The sequence below is a fragment of the Centroberyx gerrardi genome, chromosome 1 (assembly GCF_048128805.1).
Source record: "Centroberyx gerrardi isolate f3 chromosome 1, fCenGer3.hap1.cur.20231027, whole genome shotgun sequence".
NCBI classification, from domain to species: Eukaryota; Metazoa; Chordata; class Actinopteri; order Beryciformes; family Berycidae; genus Centroberyx; species Centroberyx gerrardi.
In genome coordinates this window covers 35,611,318-35,637,695 of record NC_135997.1, presented here as the reverse complement: position 1 = coordinate 35,637,695, position 26,378 = coordinate 35,611,318, and the positions used below count along the sequence as shown (strand labels likewise).

At 41.1% G+C, this 26,378-nt stretch overlaps 2 protein-coding genes across 2 annotated transcripts in view; one reads left to right on the top strand and one right to left on the bottom strand.

Moving 5' to 3' along the window:
* LOC139911560 (alanine aminotransferase 2-like) overlaps nt 1–1,450 on the bottom strand; it is a 37,166-nt gene extending 35,716 nt beyond the window's left edge. Inside the window, exon 1 of the mRNA XM_078283701.1 lies at nt 1,011–1,450. Coding sequence (XP_078139827.1) covers nt 1,011–1,304 — 294 coding nt within the window. The 5' untranslated portion in view covers nt 1,305–1,450. The remainder of the gene's footprint in view (nt 1–1,010) is intronic.
* A 17,044-nt stretch (nt 1,451–18,494) lies between these two features.
* Nucleotides 18,495–26,378, top strand: part of LOC139909691 (C-type mannose receptor 2-like) — a 30,268-nt gene continuing 22,384 nt past the window's right edge. Inside the window, exons 1-2 of the mRNA XM_071896885.2 lie at nt 18,495–18,623; nt 20,683–21,008. Of these exons, the coding sequence (XP_071752986.2) occupies nt 20,699–21,008 (310 nt within the window). The 5' untranslated portion in view covers nt 18,495–18,623; nt 20,683–20,698. The remainder of the gene's footprint in view (nt 18,624–20,682; nt 21,009–26,378) is intronic.

The window sequence follows — 26,378 nt, the reverse complement described above, 5'->3', positions numbered from 1 at the left end:
TCATTCAAGGTTTCCACATTGATTTACTTCTACCAAATATCTCTTTTTCTTTTTCTGTGACATATTTAGCCATTATATGTTCACAGCTAATTACTTTAAAAGGAGCTTTATTTTGAAAGTTTTGACAGGAAGTCATATTTTATATTCTGTCTGACTTGACGGCGTGGCACAACACCAAACACATTTTGGTGTATCCAGGGGCAGTCCATCTTTCCGAAGCATAGAGACTGTAACCCATCTCACTATCCTAGCAAGATTGGCTACTTCTAGCATCATACAGATGTATTTAACTTTAAATTTTTTGGCTTTAAGAGGAACTTTAGATGCGTTGTAATACTAGAGGTAATTACAAAGGGACTCAGGCGACAGGATGTGAGGATGCGGCGGAGGATGATGCAACCTGCTCTGCTGTCATGCTTGCCTCCGTCAAACTCAATGGAAAATTCTGTCAATTTAATATTGCCTTGCTTATCGACACACAGACACATGACTTAAGACCTTTTATGAATCGTTAGGAGCCATTATTCATTTCGGCATACATTCAATTCACCAAGCAGCACTTATTTCCATAAAATGTCGACTGTTATTCCCACAATCGTCTTCCATCTAACGTTGCAGCGTGACCGGCGGTAGCGAGCAGTGTGTATAAGTTGTGGTCTCATTGAAATGAGACTGAATTTACCAGAAGAGTCCAACGATTAGTAAAATGTCACAAGTCATACTCAACGATACGTGTCCGTTTGTCAACAACCGGCAACATTAAATTGCCGATTTTTTGAATGGGGGGGGGCAATGAATTTGGGGTCACATTCTTTCCTATAGCCCAGTTTTGGGACTAGCACCCACAAAGTCCCATACAAGATAGATTGTAGCGTTGTCGGGGCCATCTCGTCATCATCTTTGTTCCTTACAAAGCAACCATTCAATAACTTCAAGAAATAACGACGAGGAAAACAGATTTTAATGGTGTAGGACGTTCATAAGTTTATATCAGTAAAGTAGTTATTTACCTGCTGCAGCCTCCTCTCGATGTCCCCAGCCTTGATGACTATGGGTCCTCTCACGGCGTACTCCACTGCTTTCACCTGCGGGTTTATGGTCTCCATAGTCAGGCTCTTCTCTCGCATCTTGCCATTTTCCCTCGTCTCCGCGGTGGCCTCTGCCGTGCTGAACCGTTTCAAACCATACTTCTCAATAGGCCCCTGCGTTTTGAGCCGAACAGACTGCGACAAACATGAATGCAGCGACTTAGACCGATAAAGAACGACGGGAGGCTGGTATACTAGGTGTTTAAGACGGTGCATTTTTCCTCTGGACTGGCTCGGTGGTTCATCAAGAATAAAGACCAACGATGAAGATTTTCCACTATTTTCTCTGTCGCACAGAACTAAATTGCTGGCTTAATATAACCCGTTAACTGCTCACACAAGCCCTCTGCGGCTGTCAGGCAAAACCCAACAAGCCAGCTAAAGTTAAACATACTCTACTTCCGGTTACAACTTTCAAAATAAGACCCTACTTCTTCTTCTTCTTCTTCTTCTTCTTCTTCTTGTCGTTTAACGGCGGTGGGCAACCAGCGTTATAGGCACATTACCACCACCTTCTGCTTCGGAGTGTGGACTAGTTACTTTTAATCATGTTTGATTAATAAAATCCAAAATAAGACCCTCCTCCTCCTCAAAGACGCTCACTTCCGATAGAATTTCGTTCCCGACCTTCAAAATAAACGTCCCGAAGCTTTACCGAAATGGTATTTCTCTTGTTGATAATAAGCAGTTAGCCTAATTACAAAACTCCACAATGAAAAATTGGCAGTCCAAGGTCTTTTGATGATTTTACTTTAATTATATATTTTTTTTATCATAGTCAACAGGTAAAAAAAAAAAAAAATCAGCAGGTAATGGATAATATAGCATTTGTCTCCATTAGCTTTGTTAGAGAAAAGAACAAAAGAAAATACACCTCAGTAATAAATACACATGACACTATTCTCTGCAACGCTGTTATTTCACAGTATCCATTTCTTAGGAAAGCAATCTCTTTTTCAGTGCAAATGAGTATAGTCTACTTTAACTTCAAAACTTAACATGTCTAGCCCTAAAATTATTTTTCGAATCATACTCGACAGGTCTGATACATGCGTCAGATCAGACTAATCACTGTCTAAAGGGTGGTCTAAAAAGGTAAATGTAAGCGCCGCCGTATCCGTTTACATTTGTGCTTTACGTTATGTTCAAGGCACAGAGAGCAGATTAGCGGCCAGCGCTGCAGCAAAATCAGCCTGCATGATAATCCATTAACAAAATTATTGCGTTTCGTGACCCGCATTGCAAATTTTGGACTACACATTTTGCTACGCAAGAATGCGAGAAGCGCATGTGGGTGGCTGATTGGACAGAGTCACTTATTCAAGTTAGCAGCATAGGTCAACAGGACTGCCATCGAAACCAAAATAATGAAGCTTTTACTATACTAACCTGGTGATCGGGATATGTAATGTACTGGCCACTGAGTTGGGTGAACAATTAACCTTCATTTTTCCATATATCGGGAATTCCCAAGTTCAGGCACGGTCGCGCAATAATCTAAAGACATGTCTTTAATAATTTACTTAATTTAGTGAACAAATAAGCAGACTGATTAAACTCCTCTGGTGAACACATTGACACCAATACAGTCCTGTATTTTCTAAGTAGAGGCGGAGTCATGCCAGTCTCATAGTGAAAGGGCAAGCATCTAGGTAAATTAAACTCAACTTCTGAATATACCTCTCACTCTGTGCATGAGGTAACAATTAAGCATAGCTACTTGTGTTACCCCTGCATGACATATTTTGTATTATGGCTCAATCTGTTTACAACTTTAGGGGGTGGAAAGTTCTTGTGTATCTAATAATGAATGAATTTTATTTATAGCCTATAGCACACTTTAAAATACAACGAAATCTCAAGGTGCTTCACAGAAAGAATAAATCAACCATAGTACGTTAAAAACTGGTCAATTTACACAAAAAATCATGCGATTAGAAGCATAAACCAAAATAAGGGTTAAAATAAGATTAATAAAATTAGAGACTAAAATTTAGAGACCCAAGTTTAAAAGGAAAAGCACATATGAACCAGGACCCTAGGGGAAAGCAGAGAGGAACAGGTGAGTCTTAAGATTTGATTTAAAAACAGCGAGTGAGTCTGGGGCCCTAATCGTTCCCGGGAGCTGATTCCACAGGCGTGGCCCCAGCGACGAAAAGGCACGATCTCCCATGCTTGTCAGCTTTGTCCGTGGCACAGCAAGGAGATTTGAGCTGCCGAGACCTGAGTGTCCGGGGTGAGGATCGAGGGGTGAGGAGCTCCTGAAGGTAGGTTGGACCGGTGCAATTTATGGCCTTGAACACCAGGAGGAGTAACTTGAAGATGATCCGTTGGTTTATTGGGAGCCAGTGAAGGGAGCGGAGAACTGGGGTGATGTGCTGTGATTTCTGTGTTTTGGTGAGAACCCAGGCGGCACTGTTTTGGACATATTGTAACCTCTGGATAGTTTTGGTTAGTAGGCCTGCGAGCAGAGAATTGCAATAGTCAATGCGGGAGCTGATGAAGGCATGAACCAGTTTTTCTGCATCACGTTTGCTCAGGGAGGGTCTTAATCCTGCGATGTTCCTCAGGTGGAAGAATGAGATTTGACAGAGAGATTTAATGTGTGCATCAAAGGACAGTGATGAGTCCAGCTTGACACCCAGGTTTGTGACAAGTGAGGAGAGTGGGATGGGGTGACCAGTGATGGTGATGTGGGTGATACCTGCCTTTTCTGTCTGATCGAGGGTACCGATGAGAATGGCTTCTGACTTGCTGCCATTTAGCTGCAGGGAGTTGTTGCTCATCCAGTGATGGATGTCGTCCAGGCATTTGGTAGCTCGGGATAGTGCAAGTGTTTGTCAGGGGAGGTTTGCAGGTAGATTCGTGTGTTGTCTGCGTAGGAGTGGAATTTGATGTTGTGGCTCCTCAGTATTCTTCCCAGGGGCAGCATATAGATTAGAAAGAGCAAGGGCCCCAAGACTGACCCTTGGGGGGGCGCCAGAGGTAACACAGCTGATGCTGGAGGTGAAATTGCCAAGGACAACATATTCCTGTCTTCCTGTGAGGTAGGAATGGAAGAAGTCAAGGGCAGTGCCTGTGATTCCCACCTCCAGGAGGCGCTGACACATGCCACGGTCCACCGTGTCGAAGGCTGCACTTAAGTCCAGCAAAATTAGTAAGCTGGGGGAGCCAGAGTCTGCGGCCATTAGGAGGTCATCTACCTACCTAGGAAGGCAATCTACTTCCCAAGGCCAGATGAGAGGAGGTAAGCCAAGGATTTGCCTGTCTTGCTCAAAATGAGGTCTTTAGCTTGGCAGTTGGTGCCATCGATGGCTGCCATGTCCGTGGGAAGCCTCCTGATGGCCCGTTCAAGATTGATTACCTGAACTATAAGATGTTCTACTCCAGGGGTATTCAACTAAAATTCAAGGAGGTCCAGTCACTAAAATTTCTTCCCATCAAAGGTCTGAAGTATCATAATGTCTAACTTGTGCTATGATCCGGAGGCCTATATGTAGTTGTTGTATGACTTTCTATCAAATTAAATGAACAATGTACATTTTGTTTCATAGTGGCGCTTCACATTGCCACTTTTTCCCACGGCGCAGCCGAGGCTATCACAAGGCAAACGCAGCTCAGGCAGTCAGGCAGTCAGTCAGTCAGTCAGTGAGGTAATGCTTAGTGAGATGATGCGCTTCGTCAGGTGGCCTCTAGAGGGCGCTTTTGACTGTGAGATGCAGTGTTACCCATTCAGAGGCACAAAATCAAAAGTTGGTCTGTATAGAAATGGATCTAAATCGATCTCTAATGCTCCTGATGTGCGCATCACGTCATGTCTGTAATTTGGAGATCACTCTCTGTGCGTTTCCCTAGCGATCTCTCCATGCACCGTAAACAATCACTTTGATTGGCTGAGTTCAGTGAAGTAGACGCATGTGATTGGTCTGTGTCCTTCTAGCTCCACTGAGCGATTACCATATGAGCTGAAATAGCTGCGCCTAGATCTGTAACTGCATCCGTGGAAAAAAACGTTCCGTCAATCTTATTAATTCTCATTAATTTATCAGAAATGGGTCGCGGCCCGCACAGAACCATCACTGGGTCCGGTTCCGGCCCGGAGTCTGCCAGTTAGTGATGCCTGTTCTACTCTGTGCAGTTGCAGGCCATTTGCAACTCACAGGGCAAATTCCTTGACATTTTTGTTGGCTACCCAGGTTCGGTGAATGACACCAGAGTGCTGAAGAACAGTGATGTTTACCGTCACTCCTTATCCAATCTTAGGAGATGGAGGATATCCCTGTCTCCAGACTCCAATGGCCATCATCACCCCTTACCAACAGCCTCTTGAGGGACGAGTTCAGGAGCGGTTCAACATGCATCATTCCAGGGCTCGTAACATCATCGAACAAACCTTTGGAATGATGAGAACAGGATGGAGGTCCACCCTGTTCAAGGCTCTGGAGGTTGCGCTGGAGTTCTGTCCTAAAGTCATTGCCTGCTGTGCCATCCTGCACAATGTTTGTCTGACAAATGGTGACATCTTGGAGCCGGATGGTGATGTGGGACCATGGGCGGAAATTACGGGGGGGACAGGGGGGTCCGGACCCCCCCCCTTCCTGGGAAAAACAGAGAGTTGTCCCCCTCAATATATCATTGTAAACATAACTATATAAATTTAAATAATATAATAATATGCATTGAAAGCACTTGTGCCACAAAACAATGCGTTTTTAAGTTTCTAAAGATTGCCCCCCCCCCCCCCCCCCCCCCCCCCCCCCCCCTCATAGGCCTCACAGTGGTTTGGTCCACTGCCTACCTGCCTCCCCGAACCCCCACACACACACATTAACCCTCGGTACGAGTGTGTGTGGAGGATCTCTGGAAGTGTGTCAGTGGTGGCAGACCTCCAGTAAGTAGCTGCTTCGCAAAGGTTAACTTAAAACAAAGGATGTGTCAGACATTTTTCTTTACTTCTACCACTCAATAGAATAAAACACATTCACAACTGTAACCAGACTACATTTTGTTCCGTTACCTCGCGGTTGAATCTCGTGCGTCAGCGTGTTGGTACGGAGCCGCGTCTCCTAATGCATGTGTGTGTATGGAGGCAGGAGGTCTGTCCACAATTAAAATCCTCATAACTCGCTGAATTTTCGACCGATTTTCAAGCGGTTTGGTTTGTTACAAATGCCAGACATGTATTTATGATACAGGATACTTGGTTAAATTAAAATGCGGGTTTTCATACCAAAATTATCTTTTGTAGATGGTAACAGTAATATTTCTATAATATAATAGGCTATTTAAGATTAACTTACCCAACGTAATTAGGTTCTAAGTATATTCTTTTTTTCTTACTGCATGTAAAATGGCTGCCACTATGTAATTTTGTTTATAATTTTGGAAATAAATGAAGACTTCATTCTTAAAAAAGACCCTGAAGTAAGTTTCTGGCAAGTTTCATAGCGTTCTGGACTTTTACACATTGACAGCAAAACATTAGAGATCTGCTTTTTCGGGAATGGGTGTTGCATCTCACCTACTACTGTAAATAACCTGCATGCTGTGTGTGTGTGGGGTGTGTGTGTGTGTGTGTGTGTCTATTTGTCAGCTACCCAGGTCAGTTAAAATGGCAGAGAAAAGAAAAACAGACATCCGATCATTTTTCAGTGCAGCGAAACGCCAAGTAGAAAGACCCCAGTAATATCAAAGGCAATTTGATAAAATCTTCATAGGAAAGGAATGAAGTGCTTATGGAAATGTTTCATAATGGACCTCTATATACATTTAATACAACAGTACTTTTGGCGGCACCTTTGGTGTCCCCTTCAGGAAGTGCTCTTGAGAAATGTTTCTGTTTATTGTCCCCCCCAACAGTGAAATGAAATATCCGCCCTTGTGTGGGACACGATGATGTTGAGCAGCCTCTTCTGCAGGGTCCCCTGGAGCTCCACGAGACCTCAGGGAACAGGCTGAGGGAGTGGCTTGCAGCTCAGGTTTCTGCACCCCTCCATGCTCCTGCTGTGTTAGCTGACCATGACTATTGCTAACAACCAACCCTTATTTTGCCCTTTTTTATTTTCATTAAAACCTGGCAACTTTAAGTTAATGTACATGTAGTACTGTTATTCTTGTTTATCAGTCAATTTTTGTTACCTTTCTAATGGGGCATTAATTTTTTGGTGTGTCTTGCAAGGATTGTCTTGTGAGGTGCAATGATTTCCACTAAATTTGTTAGAATGGAATGTGTACAGAAAACCTTGCTGTGCTATGGAATTGAGTAGAAAAGACAATAACTTATACATTACTAAAAGCCATCATCACCTTCAACGCAGTATAGTTGGTCCATTTTGTACTACCTGTCAACTTTACTTATTCTATGTGCTTGTTAACTGGATGCCAAAAACAATTTAACAAGCACATGGACACCACAACATTTACAAATGTATATAGTATGCTCCATCCACTTGACAAGAAATCCATAATAGATATGGAGATTTTACATTTTTTTTTATAAATACAAATAAAGTCCATTAAGTACAAAAACAAAGATGCTTTAATTTGAAATTTAGATGCACTTTCCAGCATCTGCCAAAATAATAAACACATGGCTAAATAAATAAATAAAGTAGTAGAGAATCATACTATTGAAGGCATCCAAAAATGTATCGGCAGTCTCCTGCATTTCTTTGCGCATGACTTCAACCTTTTCAGCCTCCATTCTAAGGAACTCCAACATGCTGCTGGACTTCCTTTTCCGAGGCCTTGTGCTGCTGCTTGCCTCTGCTGGGAAAGAGGTTTCGTGGCTGGGAGAGGAACTCCTGTCAGTGCCAGTGTCTGAATAAACAGGCTGTTCAGGCAATAATGACTAATTACTCTTATTGAGCAATGATGACTATTGAGAGTTTACATAGGCTACAGAATTAGACATGTCAGATATTTAACACCATGTAATCCCCAGGAGCAGTCACACCCACCTCCAAACACTGTAAACTGAGCAGCCTGACCCTGGCAAACATCCTCAATACTTCCTGGCAATTCTTTGGATTAAATGATTCTTTCCATACACAATGTGGGATACAAGTAAATGTTCAAGGGAGAGCTTCTAAACCCTAAGCCGTAACACCGATAAACAGCCACATCATATCTTCTGTGTTGCTTCATTAAAAGCACGACATGCTTCCCCTATATTGTATAAATTTGATAGCTGTTAATCAAAGTAACAAGTTAACTTTGATTTGATGTCCAGGTAAAATACAAACATACCTGGTTGTCCTCGGAATTACAGGGGAGTTCAGGTAGACCACAAGTGGACACCAACCCTGGGGGTGTTATACACGGCCGGTGTCCGATAGTATCATGCATGTCCCTGAAGAACTGCCACATCCTTTTCACCCTCAGTGCCAGAGCCCGTTGCTGGGGTTTTCAAATCCTTTCATCCTCCTCCAGGTGACCACTTCCTCCAGCCCCATCTGCTTGATTATTATCCTAAATAAAAGTATACACAGTGATCGTGGTTTTCAATAGATATAACAACAAGGATGATAACTGTAGGCTAAGATAGAAACAAACATTTGTGAAACATTAAACATGTGCTTTGTACTCACTCCCAGCCCTGCTTGGCAGCGTTTCTCTTTTTGGTGAACATCTCTTCGTTCTCAGCCCTTTCTCAGTTTGATTAGTTTCTTTGTTTGATCTGCTATCCTTGCAAGTACATGATGAAATAAGTAAATATTTTCAGTGGTATGCTATGTAGCCTACAACACTGCAATTCAAACAGCTACATAAATAATACAGGCTAATAAAATAGCATGTTTCTATGAGAAGACAAACAAAATGTCATTGCAGCTTAATACTAATAAGTTTTCATGATAACACCACACCTGGATATGATGCTTTTCCATTTCAAGATGCCTTCTTTACATTATGCTTATTAGCAAAGACACTCATATTGTGATCACAATTCCCTTATATTTTATGACACTTAGCTGACTTACATTTGTGGGAAGTTGTCTCCTCCTCTGCCATCCTCTCCGCGAAGGTTCACTTTGATATCGCAGTACCTGCTGGGTAACCCTCGCTTTTAAGCCAGCACTTGAATTGCCTCAATTTCGAGGGACAATCGGAGGGCTGATCAGCCACTCGCCCTCGCTTGATTTGGCTCACCTGGTAATGGGACACCCTCCATCATGGCGGCGGCTCGCAGGAACGCGCACATTCTAGGGTTAGTGTCTAGGCCGAGTGTTTAGGGGGCGTATCGGGACGGGGGGTATAGCTAACCTCGCTGATTCACACTCACAGTTTATGTAATCAAAGTGACGGCTACAATGCCGAGGAAAAACTACAGGAAGTAGTCGTAACCAGAAAGGATTTTGATGGGATTTTTCAAAGTTTAAGTCTCATTTTTGCCATAGTTTTTCCATTGGGGAAGATAGCAGAGCAGCGTCGACCACCTGGGGCCTCACTGGTGGCTCACTTCAAGTTAACTAGGGTAAATCACCATGGTAACTTATAAAAGGATTTGTAAATGCCAACTCATTAAGAGGGAAATTCCCTAAAATTATATTAACTACTGTTAAACCCCAGTGGACAAAAGACAAATGACAAGAACAGCCTAAGTTGGAAACGTTTTAAGTATAATTTTCACTTGAAAACATACATCTAGTTTTGCTGCATTCCTGGTGGACCTGCCAGACAGAACAGCTGGTCTAGGGGAACTGGTCCTTCAAGCTTGATGTCACAGCATATCTGCCGTAGCTGAGGCAGAGCTCCTTCCTCCCGCAAGTCCATAAATCGTCCATGCAATCTAGTTCAGTACTTGCTGATGTATTAGTCACCTTGCAGATTTATTCATAAAACTAGCTTTAAAACAGTAAAACATTCAAAACAAACGAGCTCAAATTCATGCAGCTGCCCTTAGAAGCGCTACCTACAGATCTTTAAATGTGACTTACCATTTAAGGAAAAATCCACAAAAATTGACAAATGTCGCCAAAATAATACCCTAAACCAGATCTTATGCTACATAGCCCACTGGCAGACACCATGATCTTAAGTTCACTTTTTTACTAGCCTCCAAAACTGAAAAAGTTATGCCCTGACTGATTTCCTAACTGGCCGTTTAAAGTCAGCATTGTCACACTCTGTTCCCCACTACACAATGCCTGCAGCACTTGACAAATATGCATACTGCCTGAAGCACATATGAAGCACTAGCACACTTGGTGTGTCTGTGTACTCCCTGTATCTGCCAGGGCATTTGCAGCACACCCATTCACAAAAAACTGGGACCAAGTGTTTGCGAAGCTCCTTAGACTTAAAAAGTTTGATGTTGGGGATAAGCTTAGTTATCATCTTAATTTCCTCACAAGGGGCATAACAAAGATCGGCAAATTTGGTGATTTTTAAAGGGCGTACAGAGGCCTTGTGATCAAGTTGCTGACAGAAAAAGCATATGAATGTTTGCTGACCGTTCATTAAAATCTGTCCTATCTCCCTCGTATCGGGGCTAATTTCTCTGGCATGGGACATCTCTGCGGGCAGCAAGATATCTTTCTGCCAATTGAATGGCTTGCTCTCCTGTTCATGGCATATGTTCCTTTACCCAGGTGTGCACATCTGGTCTTAGAACCCGCATATAGTGCTCCATTACAATCTTCTCCCCAATTTGCTCTTTAGTATTTTCATCAGATATCCATCAGTTGTACAAGCCTTTCAGTCTATTAAAACTCTCTTACAGTCTCACCTCCTGGAACCACAGTTGACTGAAACATCTGCCTGTAAATTTCCTCTGTAACACTGAATTTCTTCACAACAGCTGCCTTTAAATTGGTTGTCAAATGGACTCTGGGATGTCTCAAGTCTTTTTACACAGGATAATTTGAAATTAAAAACAGATTAGAACAGGTTTTGATATACCCAACAAGGATTTCTTTAAATTTCTCCAAATAAGACACTTTGTAGAGTCTCAACTGAGGGAGGACAAATTATGTCTACAGCTGTTGGAGATTGAGAATGTCTTATTTCTGCTGATAGTCTCAGGGGTAAGATCTCAGATATATATGCTTTACAGTCATCCTTTACAGTCATCCATGTGACTGTAAAGGCTTTCTGCCACTGCATCATCTGTGTCTGCAGAAATGTCTCTGTGTTTGTGAAGAAGATGGAAATTGCACTTTCACTGTTGTGGACATTTACGCTGCACACATGATCAAGCTAGTTTGCTGCTGCAAAGTGTCAAAAGTGAAGTGTTCAAAGGCCACAAAAAGTATTTTTTTGTTTTCAGTGGCATTGCTGCAAAATGCTACTAGCAGAGGTATAGGCGTTGGTCAAAAACATCTCTGTGTTGCTTTTCTAGAGACAAAACAAACAAAATAAACATAACATGAAAATGTGCCACATTATTATTTAATTACAAGTATTCTTATATATACCCAGTGTTTTCCTTTTGATGGTAGTGAATAATTAGGATAAGAAGTCCTCCTTATTTATTTCAGATTTTTCCTCCTCAGTTTTAGGTAAGTAGGCTAAACCACATGAAGCTCATTCATTTCCATTCACTTTCTTGTAATAGTTTTTTGACCATGTTATTGATTTACCTTTAATTTTCACCACAGTATCTCCTTGTATCCCCCTGATGCCTGAATTAAAGATGATTTTTTCTATTTTGATTTTATGTCATTGAGCCCTCGTTTTTGCCTAAATTCAGACTTTGATGACTTTTTAAAAATGTTTTCCTGTTTTTTCTAGACATTCTAGAAAAGGGCTCTAGGAGGGCTCTAGTGAAGTGTTATGGTCTCTAATTCATGGTTTTTCATTTCAGTATTAGCTCATTAAGCTACGTTAAGCCCCCTTTTTTGGCCATTTTTTCACTGTATTAATTCTTTTTCTGTACAAAAATCAAATTGATGTAAATTTTCTTTTCTTTTCACCATTGCTAGTTCTTATGTTGCTGTATACCTGGGAAAAAAATCAAATTTTTTCATCAACGTTAAATATTTTTTTGCCTCGTTAAGCCGTTTTCACATTAAGCCTTTTAGAATGTCCCTCATGAGGCAAATTTAGGTCAGTCAGTCAGTCATCTGTCGCTTCGTCAGATGATGCGTTTTGTGAGATGGCCCCGCAATGTTTCCCTAACACATCTTCTGCTGCCCTACAAACTTTAACGGTAGGTAACATTATTATCTTGTGGTATTTAAGTAACATTAGTGGAATTAGGTCATTTAACCTGTGGCAGTGCTTCAGTGCATAGAATTGAACAAGTCTGTACAGGATCTGTGCTTGTTTAATCATGTTTACGATATAAACCATATAGGCCTAGCGAGACATCTCTGTCATCAAAGTTTACTGGAGGCCTGAGCTTCATCTGATGAATCATAATGCAGCTTGACAGAATGCAACAGAGTTCATAGAATTTAGAATGTCAGTGTCATAAAGGCAGCCATTGACCTGAACACAGACACAGACTCACAGTTGTCATCTCTGATCGGTGTTCACCTGCAAATTGAGACAGAAAACAAAGCATTCATTTGGAGAAACATCAGCAATATCTACTGCAGGGGCGTTGTTAGGATTTCAGAACATCCGGGGCTCAGCCCAGAGGAAGTCACAGAACCATAGTAGGGGGGTCCGGGGGCATCCTCCCCCGGGAGAAAATATTTAAAATTTCAACAGCAAAATGCATCAATCTGGTGTAATTTGACATGAACATACATGGGTGTAAATGAAGCAGCATAGTAAACAGTTTGAGCAGCAGTCTGTACAGGCCAACAGTGATACAGTATATTGCAGTCTGTCTGTCTCTCTCCTCAGGCCTGCCTCCTTAATTCTTCTCTTGACATTTATTTGTCTCCTCCCCTCATCTCTCTTTGTCTCTGTCTCCTCCTCTCTCTTGTTCATTTCAGGTTTTTGCAAAAAATGAACAGAGACACAGTTATCAATTAATATATAAAACTTTAAATATATATGATATACAGTATGTGCTCCTCATTCCTCATCTGTCTCTTTACTGTAAAAAAAAGATCCAATCCAATCGTAATCCAGTGAGTTATATTTAATCAAAAGTTATATTTCTATATATTTCACTACCTATATCACTATATTACTACAACCTAATAGTGAGCTACTTTGGTTTGTTTGTTACATATGGAAACTTAACTTTAAGTATAACTCATTTTAAGAAGTAAATTATTTAACCTGTGATGTCCTTCTGTTAGGAAGCTGATATTTCCAATGCCACATCAAAGATCACCATGAAAAGCCTAATCCATTCTGAATGGCTGGAGTCTACCAGCGTAGTAAAATATACAGACGCACAAATTAAAAATTACATTTTTAAACATTTTCTCACGTTTAAGGGAAACAATATCTTAAGTTGAAAATAATGTTTCATGTGAAGAGAATTAGTTAAAATATATATATAAAAATATAAAATATATATGATATATATATATATATATATATATATATATATATATATACACATATATATACATATATAGCCTATATATATATATTTCTATAAAAGATAATTAGTTTTTGCATTTAATGTTCAGCAGCCCACATAAGTAGACCTGAATGGGAGGATTCAGTAACTAACTGACTAACCAGCTGACTGGAGAGATATAGTAACATTTTGTTTACAGTGATCCAATAGTATATTGAAGATGTTGAGCTAAAAAAAAAACTGCTGTAGCTTGTAGGCATCTAACCATGAAGCTATCAACCAAGTGTCAGTCAACTCGCCACCACACAGCTGCCTGATCTTTGCTGTCTTTCCGGATATGGATAATCAATCACTTGATTAAACTAACCTATAACATATCTTACCTTTCTTCCTCTTTTGAAAACGTGAAGAAGATCCATAATCTGTCTTGTCTTTTCCTGACATTGTGTTTCATTGTGTGGCTGGCTGTATGTAGCCTACCTTGCCTTCTCTGACCTAGACTAGGACCGACCGATTAAAATCATCCATAACGTAGCCTGTTCCTTTAGTTTGACTCAAACTACACGATGACAGATTGGCAGAGCCCGCTACCAAACAGACACACATAGCAAGCAGCGACAGGTGAGTTCGATTTGTGTCCCGGCATGTACCTTGATGCACCCAAAGCCGGGCTTCAAAGCTGGCTCACGTAAAATAACCGGCCGGCTTTGACTACTAACTCAAATTTTTTTTTTTTTTGGAAACCCGGGGCTATTCATAAAACATTCGGGGCTGTAGCCCTCAAAACCAACAATATTATTATATAGCCTAGCTGGTGTTGCTGTCTCTCCACCGCTTACACTTTTAAAATCTATATTTTTTTTTTCTCTCACTCCCGATAACAACACTTCTATTTCAGAGTTAGAATTTTTCTTCTTTGGTCTGTTTACCATTCTCCACTGCTCCAGTTATGCTTTCCATTTGCGCACAACCCTTCAGACAGCGGGCCTTTTATGGAGTTGCCAGGGCGTCTACCTATGCTAATCAGCATCAACAGGCATGCGCATCCAATTAAGGAACAAGTGGCATTCATCATCAGATACAACTGGAACTCGCAAAAATCGAGACTCTGCGCATGCTTCATGAATCCCATGTTGGTTTTTCGTAGCCATGTTTCTTAAGAACAAAAGTAAGAAAAATTTAAGAAAAGTTTTGTGATTGAGGCCCAATAATTCCACCACAGAGGAGGCTCTTCCCGTCTCTCTTGCTGAATACACCCTGTTTCACCTGCTTAAGGAAGGATCAACCAACCTACTTCAGGAGTCGGAGGCTCCAGCAATCCAGGTTGAAGTTAAGGCTCCACCAAGCCTGATCCAGGAGGTTGAAACTATGAAGGTGGCCAAGGACAACCAGGCTGATCAGCCTCCATCCATCCAGGAGGCCGATGCTGTAAATGTCAAGGTGCAAACCTGCCTGATGAAGCAGATCCATGTTTCATTCCCTTCCATCCTACACGGGGAGATCCAGGCTGCAGGAAACAAGACAACCAGCACCCTGCACCAGGAGGCTGAGGCTAAATCCAGCCTACCTCTGGAGGCTGAAGCTTCATGTTCATCCACTCTTGTACGTGTGTGTGAGGCTGTTGTTCACATCAAGGCGTCTAGCAGTTTGTTCCATGAGACCAAGGACACAAACGATCTGTCCCATCTGACCATGCAATGAAACTTCTACCCGTCCAGCTGGTCGAACTTACAGGACCTCAGGGTTCCAGTGCCAAAGACAGCCTGTCAACAACACCAAAGAAGAAGAAGAAGCATGGCTTCTTTTCTTGGCAATCCCGTATATTCCGGAGGAAGAACAAGAAATCTGCTGATGTAAGTTGCAGTTTCAGTCTTTATGCTTGCAGTTAAATCAATTTAGTTAAAATCTAACCTAAAATCATATTGTATCCAATGCAAAATCATTTAGTAACCAAAGTTTAAATGTTACTTCTTATTTCTTCTCAGGCTGACAACATGGCTACAACAGCAGAGACGCCACTCCAACAGACCTGCCAAACAGGAGATGAGCAAAAGCCCACCTGCAGAGCACTTCTGAACCGCTGTCATCTTCCTATCCACTTTACAGAAATGAACAACTGAATCATATTATTTGAATACATTTGTTTGCACACTACTGTTACAGTGTCTTTTCACATGTTATGGGTAACCTGTACCCTAAAGCAGTGAAAGTGTAATGATCTTAGTCAATTTATGTTGAACGTTAGAGATGATTTCCTGGGCATCTCATTATAAACGTCAAAGATTCAATCATGTTTATCTTAATTAATCATTGCACTAAAGCATAGACACCACGTTGAAATCATGTCTTGTGCTCAGTGGGTTCTGATTGAGGGGGATCCATATGTGGTGTACGATGAATTCATAATGAATGCAACAGCCGTCTTTGACTACCCAGTGAACTCTCGTCAATTGGGAGTGTTCCTTCTGATGTGCGATGCCTATACTTGCCTCTGAAATGTTTTATTTTCTTCATGGCACTGAATATTCCATATTGTGGACTTCATAGCAGCAGGGGACACTGAAATCGTGCCAGTGCCGTGGGTGCGGGAGTGTCCTACTCCCTTTAAAGATTGGGTGTGATGTGACTGAGCTGCTAAGAGAACAGACCCTCCTGAGGATTCTTCAGGCAATACATTTGATGTCAGGATCCGAGCAACTAAAACTATGAGTCATATAGAATGAGCAGAAGATAAACATTTGCATAATTTCACTTCATTTATAGAACAAGTAGCAGCATATACAGCTAACAGCAGTCCAAGAAATTTGCAGACTTTATCCAGTGGTGGGCTAAGATATCACTCTTAGTTAACATAGCCAATATTAATATAATTATGGGTATTAAAATATATCAGTTTCACCTTTGTCATGGTTTGAGTAAAAGCAAAACATCTAGAACCTCAAAAAAGCTTATCAACTCATCCTCCCCTCTGATACCTCTCCCCCCTTTTAATTTAACCTGTTACCAACTGTCGGGACATAATGATAATTGATAAAATGCCTTCTTACAGACATGTATGGTGAGACTCAGATGCTGCTCCTTAAAGCACTGGATACCTCAGACCTGCAAACTGAGCAAGATGATAACTGCACTGAATATTTAAAACGAAAATAAGCATAACATTACCTGCTCCTAGTTAGAAAGATGCAATCCAAGGTGTCTATTGTAATGACATGTCAACAAAATCATGTAACCAAATTTTGTTCATATTATCAAATGGAGTAGACAAAGACTCGAGTCAAAGCAATTCCTACACTGTGCATTACGAGGCAGAAAGCTGTCCTAGTTCAACCATATTGTATGGAGAGATTTTGAAGGATTTCACTATTTTTTCCTTTTAGCAATGAGAGCAAGGGGCATTTATTCACCCTAACACAACAGCAGCATCTGTTCAGTTTATATTGTAACACAATAGTGAGGTCATCACACCACAGCTTGACAGTGTGAGCCCAGAGCCATAAAGCATCCCAGAAACGGTCCGTCCTACAACATCACTTATCAGCAAACAATTTACCAATCTGATGACGTCGGTTGTCAACACATTTAGCCTATATTGTCTAATTGTAAGTGTTAGAGGAAGGTTTTCAACCAATGTTTTTATGAGACTGTAACTTCAGGGTTAAATGTTGGTTCTTTGTGAGACTTGATTCATATTGTATCTGTATTTTTGCAGCAACTCTACGTAACATCCTGACATCGATGGAGACTATTAAACAACAGCAGTAGCTTATTTTGCTGCAGTTGGAGAGGATCCAGTCATACATGTGCATGTCCTCAAGTCAGGGACAGGTGTGGGTTTCAAAACTCTATCAAGAAGCCCTCCCCACTCTCCTCCCCATGACACTAAAATTGTCAGTCACATAATGTCTGTCACATAAACACAAGGCCTCATCTCTCTCTCTCTCTCTCTTTCTGTCTCTCTCTCTCTCTCTCTCTCTCTCTCTCACACACACACACACACACATTAAGGATGGTGTTTATTCATATTGTATTTTGACTGTATTTTGGCAAATCTGTATTTTTAAAATAATAAGACTGGGCTATGTGTAGCCCATGAGCTCTTCAAGTTTAACTTGTGAATATTGGGTTGAGAAATAAATAAAAACTACAATGCAGGACTCTCCGATTGTTAGAAAAACCCCAAAAAAACTCTCCAATTGTAACTAAATGCAACCAATGTGTACCTTTTTCTGCTGTTTAGAATATCATAATTTCTTGCTGTAAACAATTAAATTATTCTTTTGATTCTTTTGGAAAGGGTTGCTTGCTGGGGAATTGGGGCTGACACCAAATATATGCCCTGAGCTCACCCTCCTGAAAATGCTCAGGTTGCCAGCTGACACTCCCTGTTGTATAATGGACATTATGTAAAGTATTTATGTAAATTACTTTATTATTCATTGTCTTTTCAGATCATTTACTTTGGTCTGGCTGGGGGAATTACCGCCAAAGAGACGATGTGGAGGGTTATGACCAAAGTGCTAACCAATGCCGTTGCCTAAAGAACCATCTCATGGTCATGTGACCCCCCCCCCCCCCCCCCAGAGGTCAGGTAGACAAAGGCTATAGCTCTAGAGGAGATGATGGGACTCATCTTCTCATTAAAAATATGTAAATATAAATGTAAATTAAATACAAATGAAATGTTTATATTTGTCTATGGAGGAGGACTGGTCCTACTCTGCTTTGCATCGCTGCATGGATTTTACTGATGAAGATAAGGACGATTTAAGATAAGGTGTGTGTGTGTGCGTGTGTGTGCATGTGTGTATTTGGTGGGGGGGGTAGTTGGATATCTCTGAACTCGAGCCATGTCCAGGTGAGTGAATCTGTGAGTGACTGTTGGGGTGGGTGTGTCTAGGTGGGTTTTGCACACTGCTCTGTTTGGTCTATTAACTTGACCATTGAGTCTATCAGAGCTCTGATTTGTGACGTGGAGGGAACCTGGTGTCCAAGGTCCTGTTGGGTCCTACAGAGTGGGCAGTCAAAACATCTGACAGCTCTGTCTTGGACTAAGGAGCGTCTCTTCTCCGTTCACTGAGCTCCCTCCCTTGGTGCCATCATCTCTGGTGAGTGTTGTTGTAGAAACCGGGCTTGGATGTTGGGGTTGAGCAAAGCACTAGCACTGCCAGGCTTAGGTATTCAATTCCCTGTGTAGCTCAATGGACAGAGCAAGGAACTAGCATTGCCAGGGTTGGGAGTTCAGTTCCCACTGGAGCCACCCATACTAAATACGTATGTTACAATACATGTGGGAAAATGGTAAATGTAAATATTTCATAATATGGTAAATGATTACAGTTGTTGGTTAGTATGAGTGGAAAACAATAGTCACAGTAGCACACTGCTCTCTCACAGTCCTGTCACTATGTTTTGTTATGGGTACAATGTGCCACATGGCCAAATTACCTCTTCTGATTGCTTCAGTATGAGATCTGTGAGGTGCAAGAGATTCATTCATGTAACTCTACAACGTCGTAAAATTGGCAAATCAGTGCAGCCAGATCTCATATTATTACATTTGTAGTAATGAGTGCATCTGAGGCCAATTTTTTTTTTGACAAACTGGTGCACACATTGGCATGTGTGCCTCTACTTTTTGAAGGCAGTTAAAATATTGCTGTGTTGATAACCTATGCATTCAATGTAGATGTAGTTTGGCCGGGAAACTGATTTTATAATTTAGTCCAACAGTAGACACACTAGCCTACACAACTCATTTCCATCCATGTGTAAAAGGATGTGGGTGTGCCTCTCAATTAGGTCTGTGATTTCAAAGAATCTAGCAGAACATAAACCCATAAGAGCAATAACCTGTTTATACTTTTTGGTTAATATCCCAATCTGATTAAATTTATCAAAAGACCCTCAGGTGCAGAACTGTAGCATTGGACATTGGTAATCATTGTATACACACATTGTTATGTAACATGTTTTGCATGAAATCCTCCACTAATTGGTTTTGTTAGAGGAAAGGATGGACAGGAATAATTTAAATGAATATTTACTTTAAAAAAAATGGGGACTTTAATTTCCACCTGCCACAATCTGATAACTTGCCTCTGAAAGACAAACAACTCAATACAGTTTATTTTTCATTTCTACAGGCAGGCTGCTGTACATTTTTTTTTTACCTAGTTTACTCTCTATTTGCCCATTTTATTCTATGTAAACCTATTTTTAATTGATATGTGAAAGTTTTTGTTATTTAGCCTGCTGACATTTATGTATTAGAGAATAACGAGAGGCATCGGTGTGCTAATGAGTAAATGTAGTAAGTTACAGGGATTCCTTCCTATAGTATTTCTTAACAGATTGGAGATGACAACCTCCTCATAACTATTGTTCATATAGTGAATTTTGCAATTACCTTTTATATGGTTTTGATTGTGTTTTTGTTGCATGCTGTTTGTCTTCAACTTTTTTGATCAACAGTTTTGGCCAGGTATCTCTGGAGATTTTTAATGTCAGTGAGACTACCCCAATAATAATAATAATAATAATAATAATAAAAAGTTAAATAAAAATTTGCATGCAAGTACATGTATGTGATCTAGAAGAGAGTGGGTAGGTATGGGTGTGTGATTAAATAAATATATATATATGTTATGGTTTATATGGATAAACAGTCAGTGTACAGATTTACCGGTCAATCTGTACATTTCCCAAGGTTGTGGTAAGTGTAGGCTACACATGCACATTACCTGACAGTTGTGATACATGTATTCATTGACCAGTCAGTCTGTACATTTACTGGCGATGTTGTAAATGTAAAAATAGTTACCGCATATCTCGGTTTATCTGCACATGACCCGGTTCAAGTGAAACTACTTACATTTACCGGTTTGTTTGCAGATTTCTCTCCACGCTTGTTGTTCCGCCATTTCTCACAGCCTCACTCCAGTGTAAACAAGACGCGCGTTTTACGTCTGATCACGTGGCATCCGATTGGTTTAGCCGTCAGTTCATACAGCCCAGTGTTAAAATATCAAAGGGGCAGTCATAGCCTTGTGGATTAAGTTTTTAAAATCCAATGAAATACAGTTTGATTGCACTGTTGGTTTTGCGTTGTTTATGCAATAATGTTAAATATTGGTTAATTACTTATCTGGTTACTCTATTTTGAAGCCTACCTGAAGAAAACATGGTGAGGAACATCCACATTCTCCTCCTCGTCCATCTCCTCCTCCTCTTCTTCCTCCTCCCTGCTCCTCTGTGTGCAGAGATGACAAGATTGAGAACTCCAAAGTTCATCGACAGCAGTTTGTCCTGGAGGGTTGCCCAGGCCTACTGCGGAGAGCACTACACCGACTTGGTCACCATCAGAAACATGGAGGAGAGTCAGGAGTTGCCAGAGGTCACCGGCTGGATCGGTTTGTACCGAGAGGATTCGGCCTCTACATGGAAATGGTCCAGAGGAGAGGAGATGGCCAACTTCACTACCTGGGGTTATGGTGAGCATGGTTATGAAGAAGAAGTTCTTAAGTACTTCTCAGAACTGAGTGCACTTTTGATGTACCCTTTTAATTTTAGATTAGATAATCTAGGACTACTGTATTCTATATTACATGATAATTTACTACGTAGTCCAGATAATAAAGTATGTTTGAGGTTTGACATTATAGTGTCAAACCTAATTCTATGATCGTGGAATGTTTTACATTTGTAAATGAGTTGAAAAAAGTAAATGTTTGTCATGCACACACCAAAAAAATATATATTCTTGCAAAGTATCCCCGAAATGTAGTATATTTAATACTTGCCAAGATCATGCTATAATGATTCCAGATATTTATTTGAAAACAGAAATGTTAACTCATTGTTAACTCACATAAGTGTGTTGACAAGTTCACAAATAAAAAATAAATATTGACGAAGACAGCAATTTTCTCAATCTTCTCTCACTGGCTACCTCAGCCTCTTTGAGGAACCCCTGTTCCCCTTTTCCTTTCCTCTTTCTGGCTGCCGTGGATATAGGAGTGGCAGAGAAGCCAGTGGGGCTGACAGACCGTTATTGCTTGTTCATTACTTGAATCACTCTGACTTAAACCATGGCCACACTGATCCACTGTGTCTGTCTGTCTCCGTTCATTTCACTTCATTTTCAATGAGAGGTGTCCGTTGTCCGGACAGGGCTGATGATGTGTCTGTTCTCGTCAGATTTCCGTCCGTTTTGATGGACAGAAAGTTCAACCCAGTTGAACTTTTTCTGGACAGACGGTTTCATCACCATCCGTTTAGCCTATCAGAGACAATCCTACGTTTGTTTTGGGAAAAATAGTGGAAAAAATATCACAGACACAATAGTACGACCAAAACAAAGATAAAACGGAGAAAGCCTGGTATAACATTGGGATGACTGTAGGTTTTCCAGGTCAGTTTCTTATTGAATTTATACTGTATAGTCTGTTTATTTTTTTTTCTATGAAGTAGCACCATTATGAGCAAAGCTAGGCTACTGTATTTCTGCCTCTCCCACCATGTTGACACTTCAAAACAGCCCAATGGACAGAAATCTATCCGTCAATAATTCTGTCCATTTTCTGATGGATCAGTGTGGCCGCGGCCTTAGGCTTGGCCCTCTGGACAAGGCCTCAGATCTTCTAACTACAACATCCTTTGCAGTTGCTATAATGGGAAAGTCAATGTTATGATTACCCCCAATTAACTTGTTCATCTCAGTGCAAAACTTAAATTTCATAGTGCCCCTCCTCGTTTAATTATTGTTATCCAGGACTTTCTTATATCCATCCTCCAGAGAGGCCCATTTCCTAGCTACTGTATCCTTCAAATAATTGGTGGAACTGATCAGTCAGTGTCTGTGCTATTTCAGCCCAAGAGGCCATTTTTCTTGCCTCTTGCTTGTTTCACCTGCAGACCCAGCTCTGCAAGACTTCTTGGTAGATCAGCATTTTTGCCAGTCAGCCACATTTTATCGATCAAGAAAACATTTTGCTCCTAGTTGAAGTATTGGTGCTGGGGAAGGGAGGAGGAGACATCTGTGCTGATGCTGCAACTCTGACCTACAACAGTTTGCCTGTGTTAGCAACAAAGTGTATCACTGGATGAATATATTGTTCCTTTTAGACGAACCATATGGCTAAATTTGACATTAAAATGGCATTAAGCTTAATTATGGAAAACTCCACCGTTTAAATAGGAAGTGGCAAGAGGGTGGCATGGAGATTTTAAGGGGTGGCAGAAATATATATATATGCTGATTTAATCGCAAACAATCACATATATCAATATTTGCTTGGAAAAGCCCCCAAATGAAGATATTTTAACTCAAAAACATTACATTATTGTGGCACATGAGTAAAGCATTGAATAGAAATATCTAAAGGTGGCATTAGAAATAAATAAATTGTTTTATTTCCAAATCTTCAGACATTTTTCCAAATACATGTCTTTTTTCATTGAACATAAGCCCATCACTTAGCCTAAAATGTGGCCATAACAGATCATTAAATTAAATGCGTTAATTTACGTTTTTTAATGTGTTATTTTTAAAATTAATCTAAATTAATGCGTTAAATTTGACAGCCCTAATATATATATACGTGTATATATATATATATATATATAGATAGATAGATAGATAGATAGATATATCAACTTGAGTGCAATAATGAGTTTATTCACAGTTAGACATTTCATTCACTTACATTCAGTTTCTATTCCCTACTTCCGCAGCTAGGCTACAATATATCAAAAAGTGGCTCCACTATACACAACTGTGAGGTCAACTAACAAGTTACTTTCATAGAAAATAGGGCTGAACAAGTAATCAAAATACTATCAAAATCACAATATGGCCAAGTGGAACACCCAAAAAAAATCACAGGAGTTTCAGTTGTTTGATAAAGGTAAAATAGCAGACAGAAGAATACCATTATAACTCAAGTATTGTGGTGCTACAGAGATGCCCTGCCTACAAATCCTATTCTCCAGACTTAAGACACATCTTAAAACATGTTTGTTTGGGGCAGACCCCCCCCAAAAAATAAAAAAAATCACATCATCATTTTAACGTTTAACGTTTTTTTTTTTTAGTGAACATGAAAATCATGATGCAAAAATCAGGCCTATCATTTCCATTCACTTCCATCCAGTTGCAATTTCTGTCAAAAATTGCAATATGATTTTTTTGACCATATCATTCTATTCTTATTTATAAAGCGCTTAATGGAAACTTGCCATCATATATTACTTGTTTATTAAATTGGTCCTATAGTCACTATTCAACTCGTTCAAGTGATTGGCTAATGCTCGAAGTACCGCGTACAAACACTGAATTTGGGAAAACTGCCTTTAGTTTCTGTGCTGCACACACCTGGAACACTTTGCAACATTGAAACTGAACACAATTGTACATTTGGGTCAATTTAAAACCATAATTGCAAACTGCACCACTCATGAATGTAACTGTTTTTAACTGTGTTTGGCTGTGTTCTGTTGTTGTTTGTTTATTTGTTTTCTCGTTGGTTGTTTTTTATGTGTATTTTTATTGTGTATTTAACTAAGTTGGCATGAACCTGTAAGAGCTGAATGCGGCAATTACCATGTTGTTCAGCAAAACGCCTCACAAACTTATTTAGATCCAAAGCTTTAGTGCGTTTTGATTCAATGCTGATTATAGCCAAACTTGATAATCTATTCTCTGTCATAGTAGACCGCAAATAATTCTTTATGATCCTAAGAGTTGAAAAACTCTGTTCACACGCTGCACTGCTCACTGGTAATACTACAGCTATTTTGCTCATCAACCTCATGCCTTCACCGTATGGTCTGCCGACTGGACTGCTGTTATCTTCTTCTTCTTCCTGCCGTTATTGTTGCTGCCACCCCATGCCACCCCGGTAGATCCGCCACTGCCTGTTATAGACATGGCTTAGGTAGCAGAACTCACCAGCATTTGTGGGTCAAACTGTACAAAGGCTGGGCCACACATGGACAGGGCTAGGACAGCATCTGGCTGGCCTGCTGTTGCAACCTGGGCAAAAGCTGGAGCTGACACAGAAGCAGATTGGCCAGCAACAGCAACCTGGGCAGCGTCTGAAGCAGAGCATGTATTGGGCTTGATGAAGTGGAGGCACGGCCACTGTATAATGGGTTGACTTTGATAGTGTAGTATTGTTAGTGTATTGTACAGTGTCACTAGCTGCGGTTACATGAGACATTTTTTTTCATTCTGAATGAAATCATTCCGAAGGAAGATTGCCACACAAGTGTTTACATGAGCGCTAAATATAACGATCGCATTGAGATGTGCGTTTACATGCTCCACAGTATGTAATCAGAATAAAAGTTTCTGACATGCGCAAAACACCGAATCCAGCACTCTAACATGGGCTTACGTTTTTAAAAGATGGACCTGCGTCGTTTATTTCTTTACTGCTGTTCTTTCTGATGAAGCAACAGTTTTATCAAAACATACACTCCATAAGTGTCAGAAAAAGACGTTTTGTTTTGCCCCCGCAATGATTGGGTCCATTTGTAATTTTCACTGCTGTAAACCAAAACTGGCCCGGAGAGGTGGAGTCAGGACTTGTCAAAAACGGGCTGCACCACCTACATCAAGCCCGAGCGCCCCGGGGTTAATAACAAGCACATCGATTCAAATCCTCCCAGAAAAAAAGGGTAACATAATTGACGATCTGTTTCGACCTCACTCTGACCGTCACTACGGTCTAAATAGAATGATAGCCTTCATTCCGCCTACTCTCGAGACCTTATGTAAACAAAGTCATGCCCATGACCCCCGGAGGCGGAACTTCCCACACTATAAAAGCGGGGACAACTTCTGGCTCGCCCTCTTTGCCTTTCTCGCCTCAGAGACCAGGTACAGGTAGAACACTGATTACTCTTGTTAATCCATCATTCAATTCATCACCCATGCGGTGCAGGTGCCTTGTGTCCCTGTGAATTGTGGTGGTTTGTTGCTTATATTGCTTTTGCTACATGGTAGTGATAAGCTAAGTTACATTGTTTTCTTTGTTAGCCAGAAGCTAGTTTGCTAGCATGCTAGCTTTGGCTCCACTGTGTTTGTGGTAATTATGTTTCTTTCAGGTTATCCACCAGTGAAGGTGGATACTTTTCATTGCAAAGTTTGGTGAGTATTGTAGCCCTATTGTGCCCTATATCACTGTTCGCAGTTGGTGGGGTTTAGTGTGGGACCTGCTAGGTACGTGTGCGTACTGGTGCGGGCCATTTTCTTGTGTGGGCTTGATTTACCTTTTACTGCTGTTCGCGGTCAGTGGGGTTGTGTTGTGGCCTTATCCTGCTTTGTCGGGGGCATCATGGTTTTGTCAGTCAACAATGGACCCCCGTGATGGGCACCGGGAATGCCCCTCATGCTTGGGGATGGCTCATCTGAGGGAGGATGTGGATAATTCCTGCAGTGCAGCTTGTGACCTGTCTAGGGAGGAGCGACTCCGCCATGTTACCAGGGTTCGCAGCTCTGTGCCTGAGCGTGGTAGGGAGAAGGAACGCTGTCCAGACAGGCCTGGTCATAAGCACTCTTGCAAGCGCTCACGTGACCGTTGTCATGATTCCCCTCACAGATCAAGCCGTGAGGAGGTGCTTGAAACTGCTAAACGCCCGACCCCTGCTCCAGCAGCGAGGGTGGCAGCTCAGACATACAACTTCAGGTTCTGACTGCTATTCAGAGTTTATCTCAGAGGATGGACAGATTTGAGGCTCGTCATTCCTCCTCCCCATCGTCCCTAACCCCCGGCCAGGACTGCGTTCCTCCGCCTGGGCCTCAGTGCCATGCTGGGGAGGCCGCCACGGATGATGCTGATGTGCTGTCTCTTTTTGCT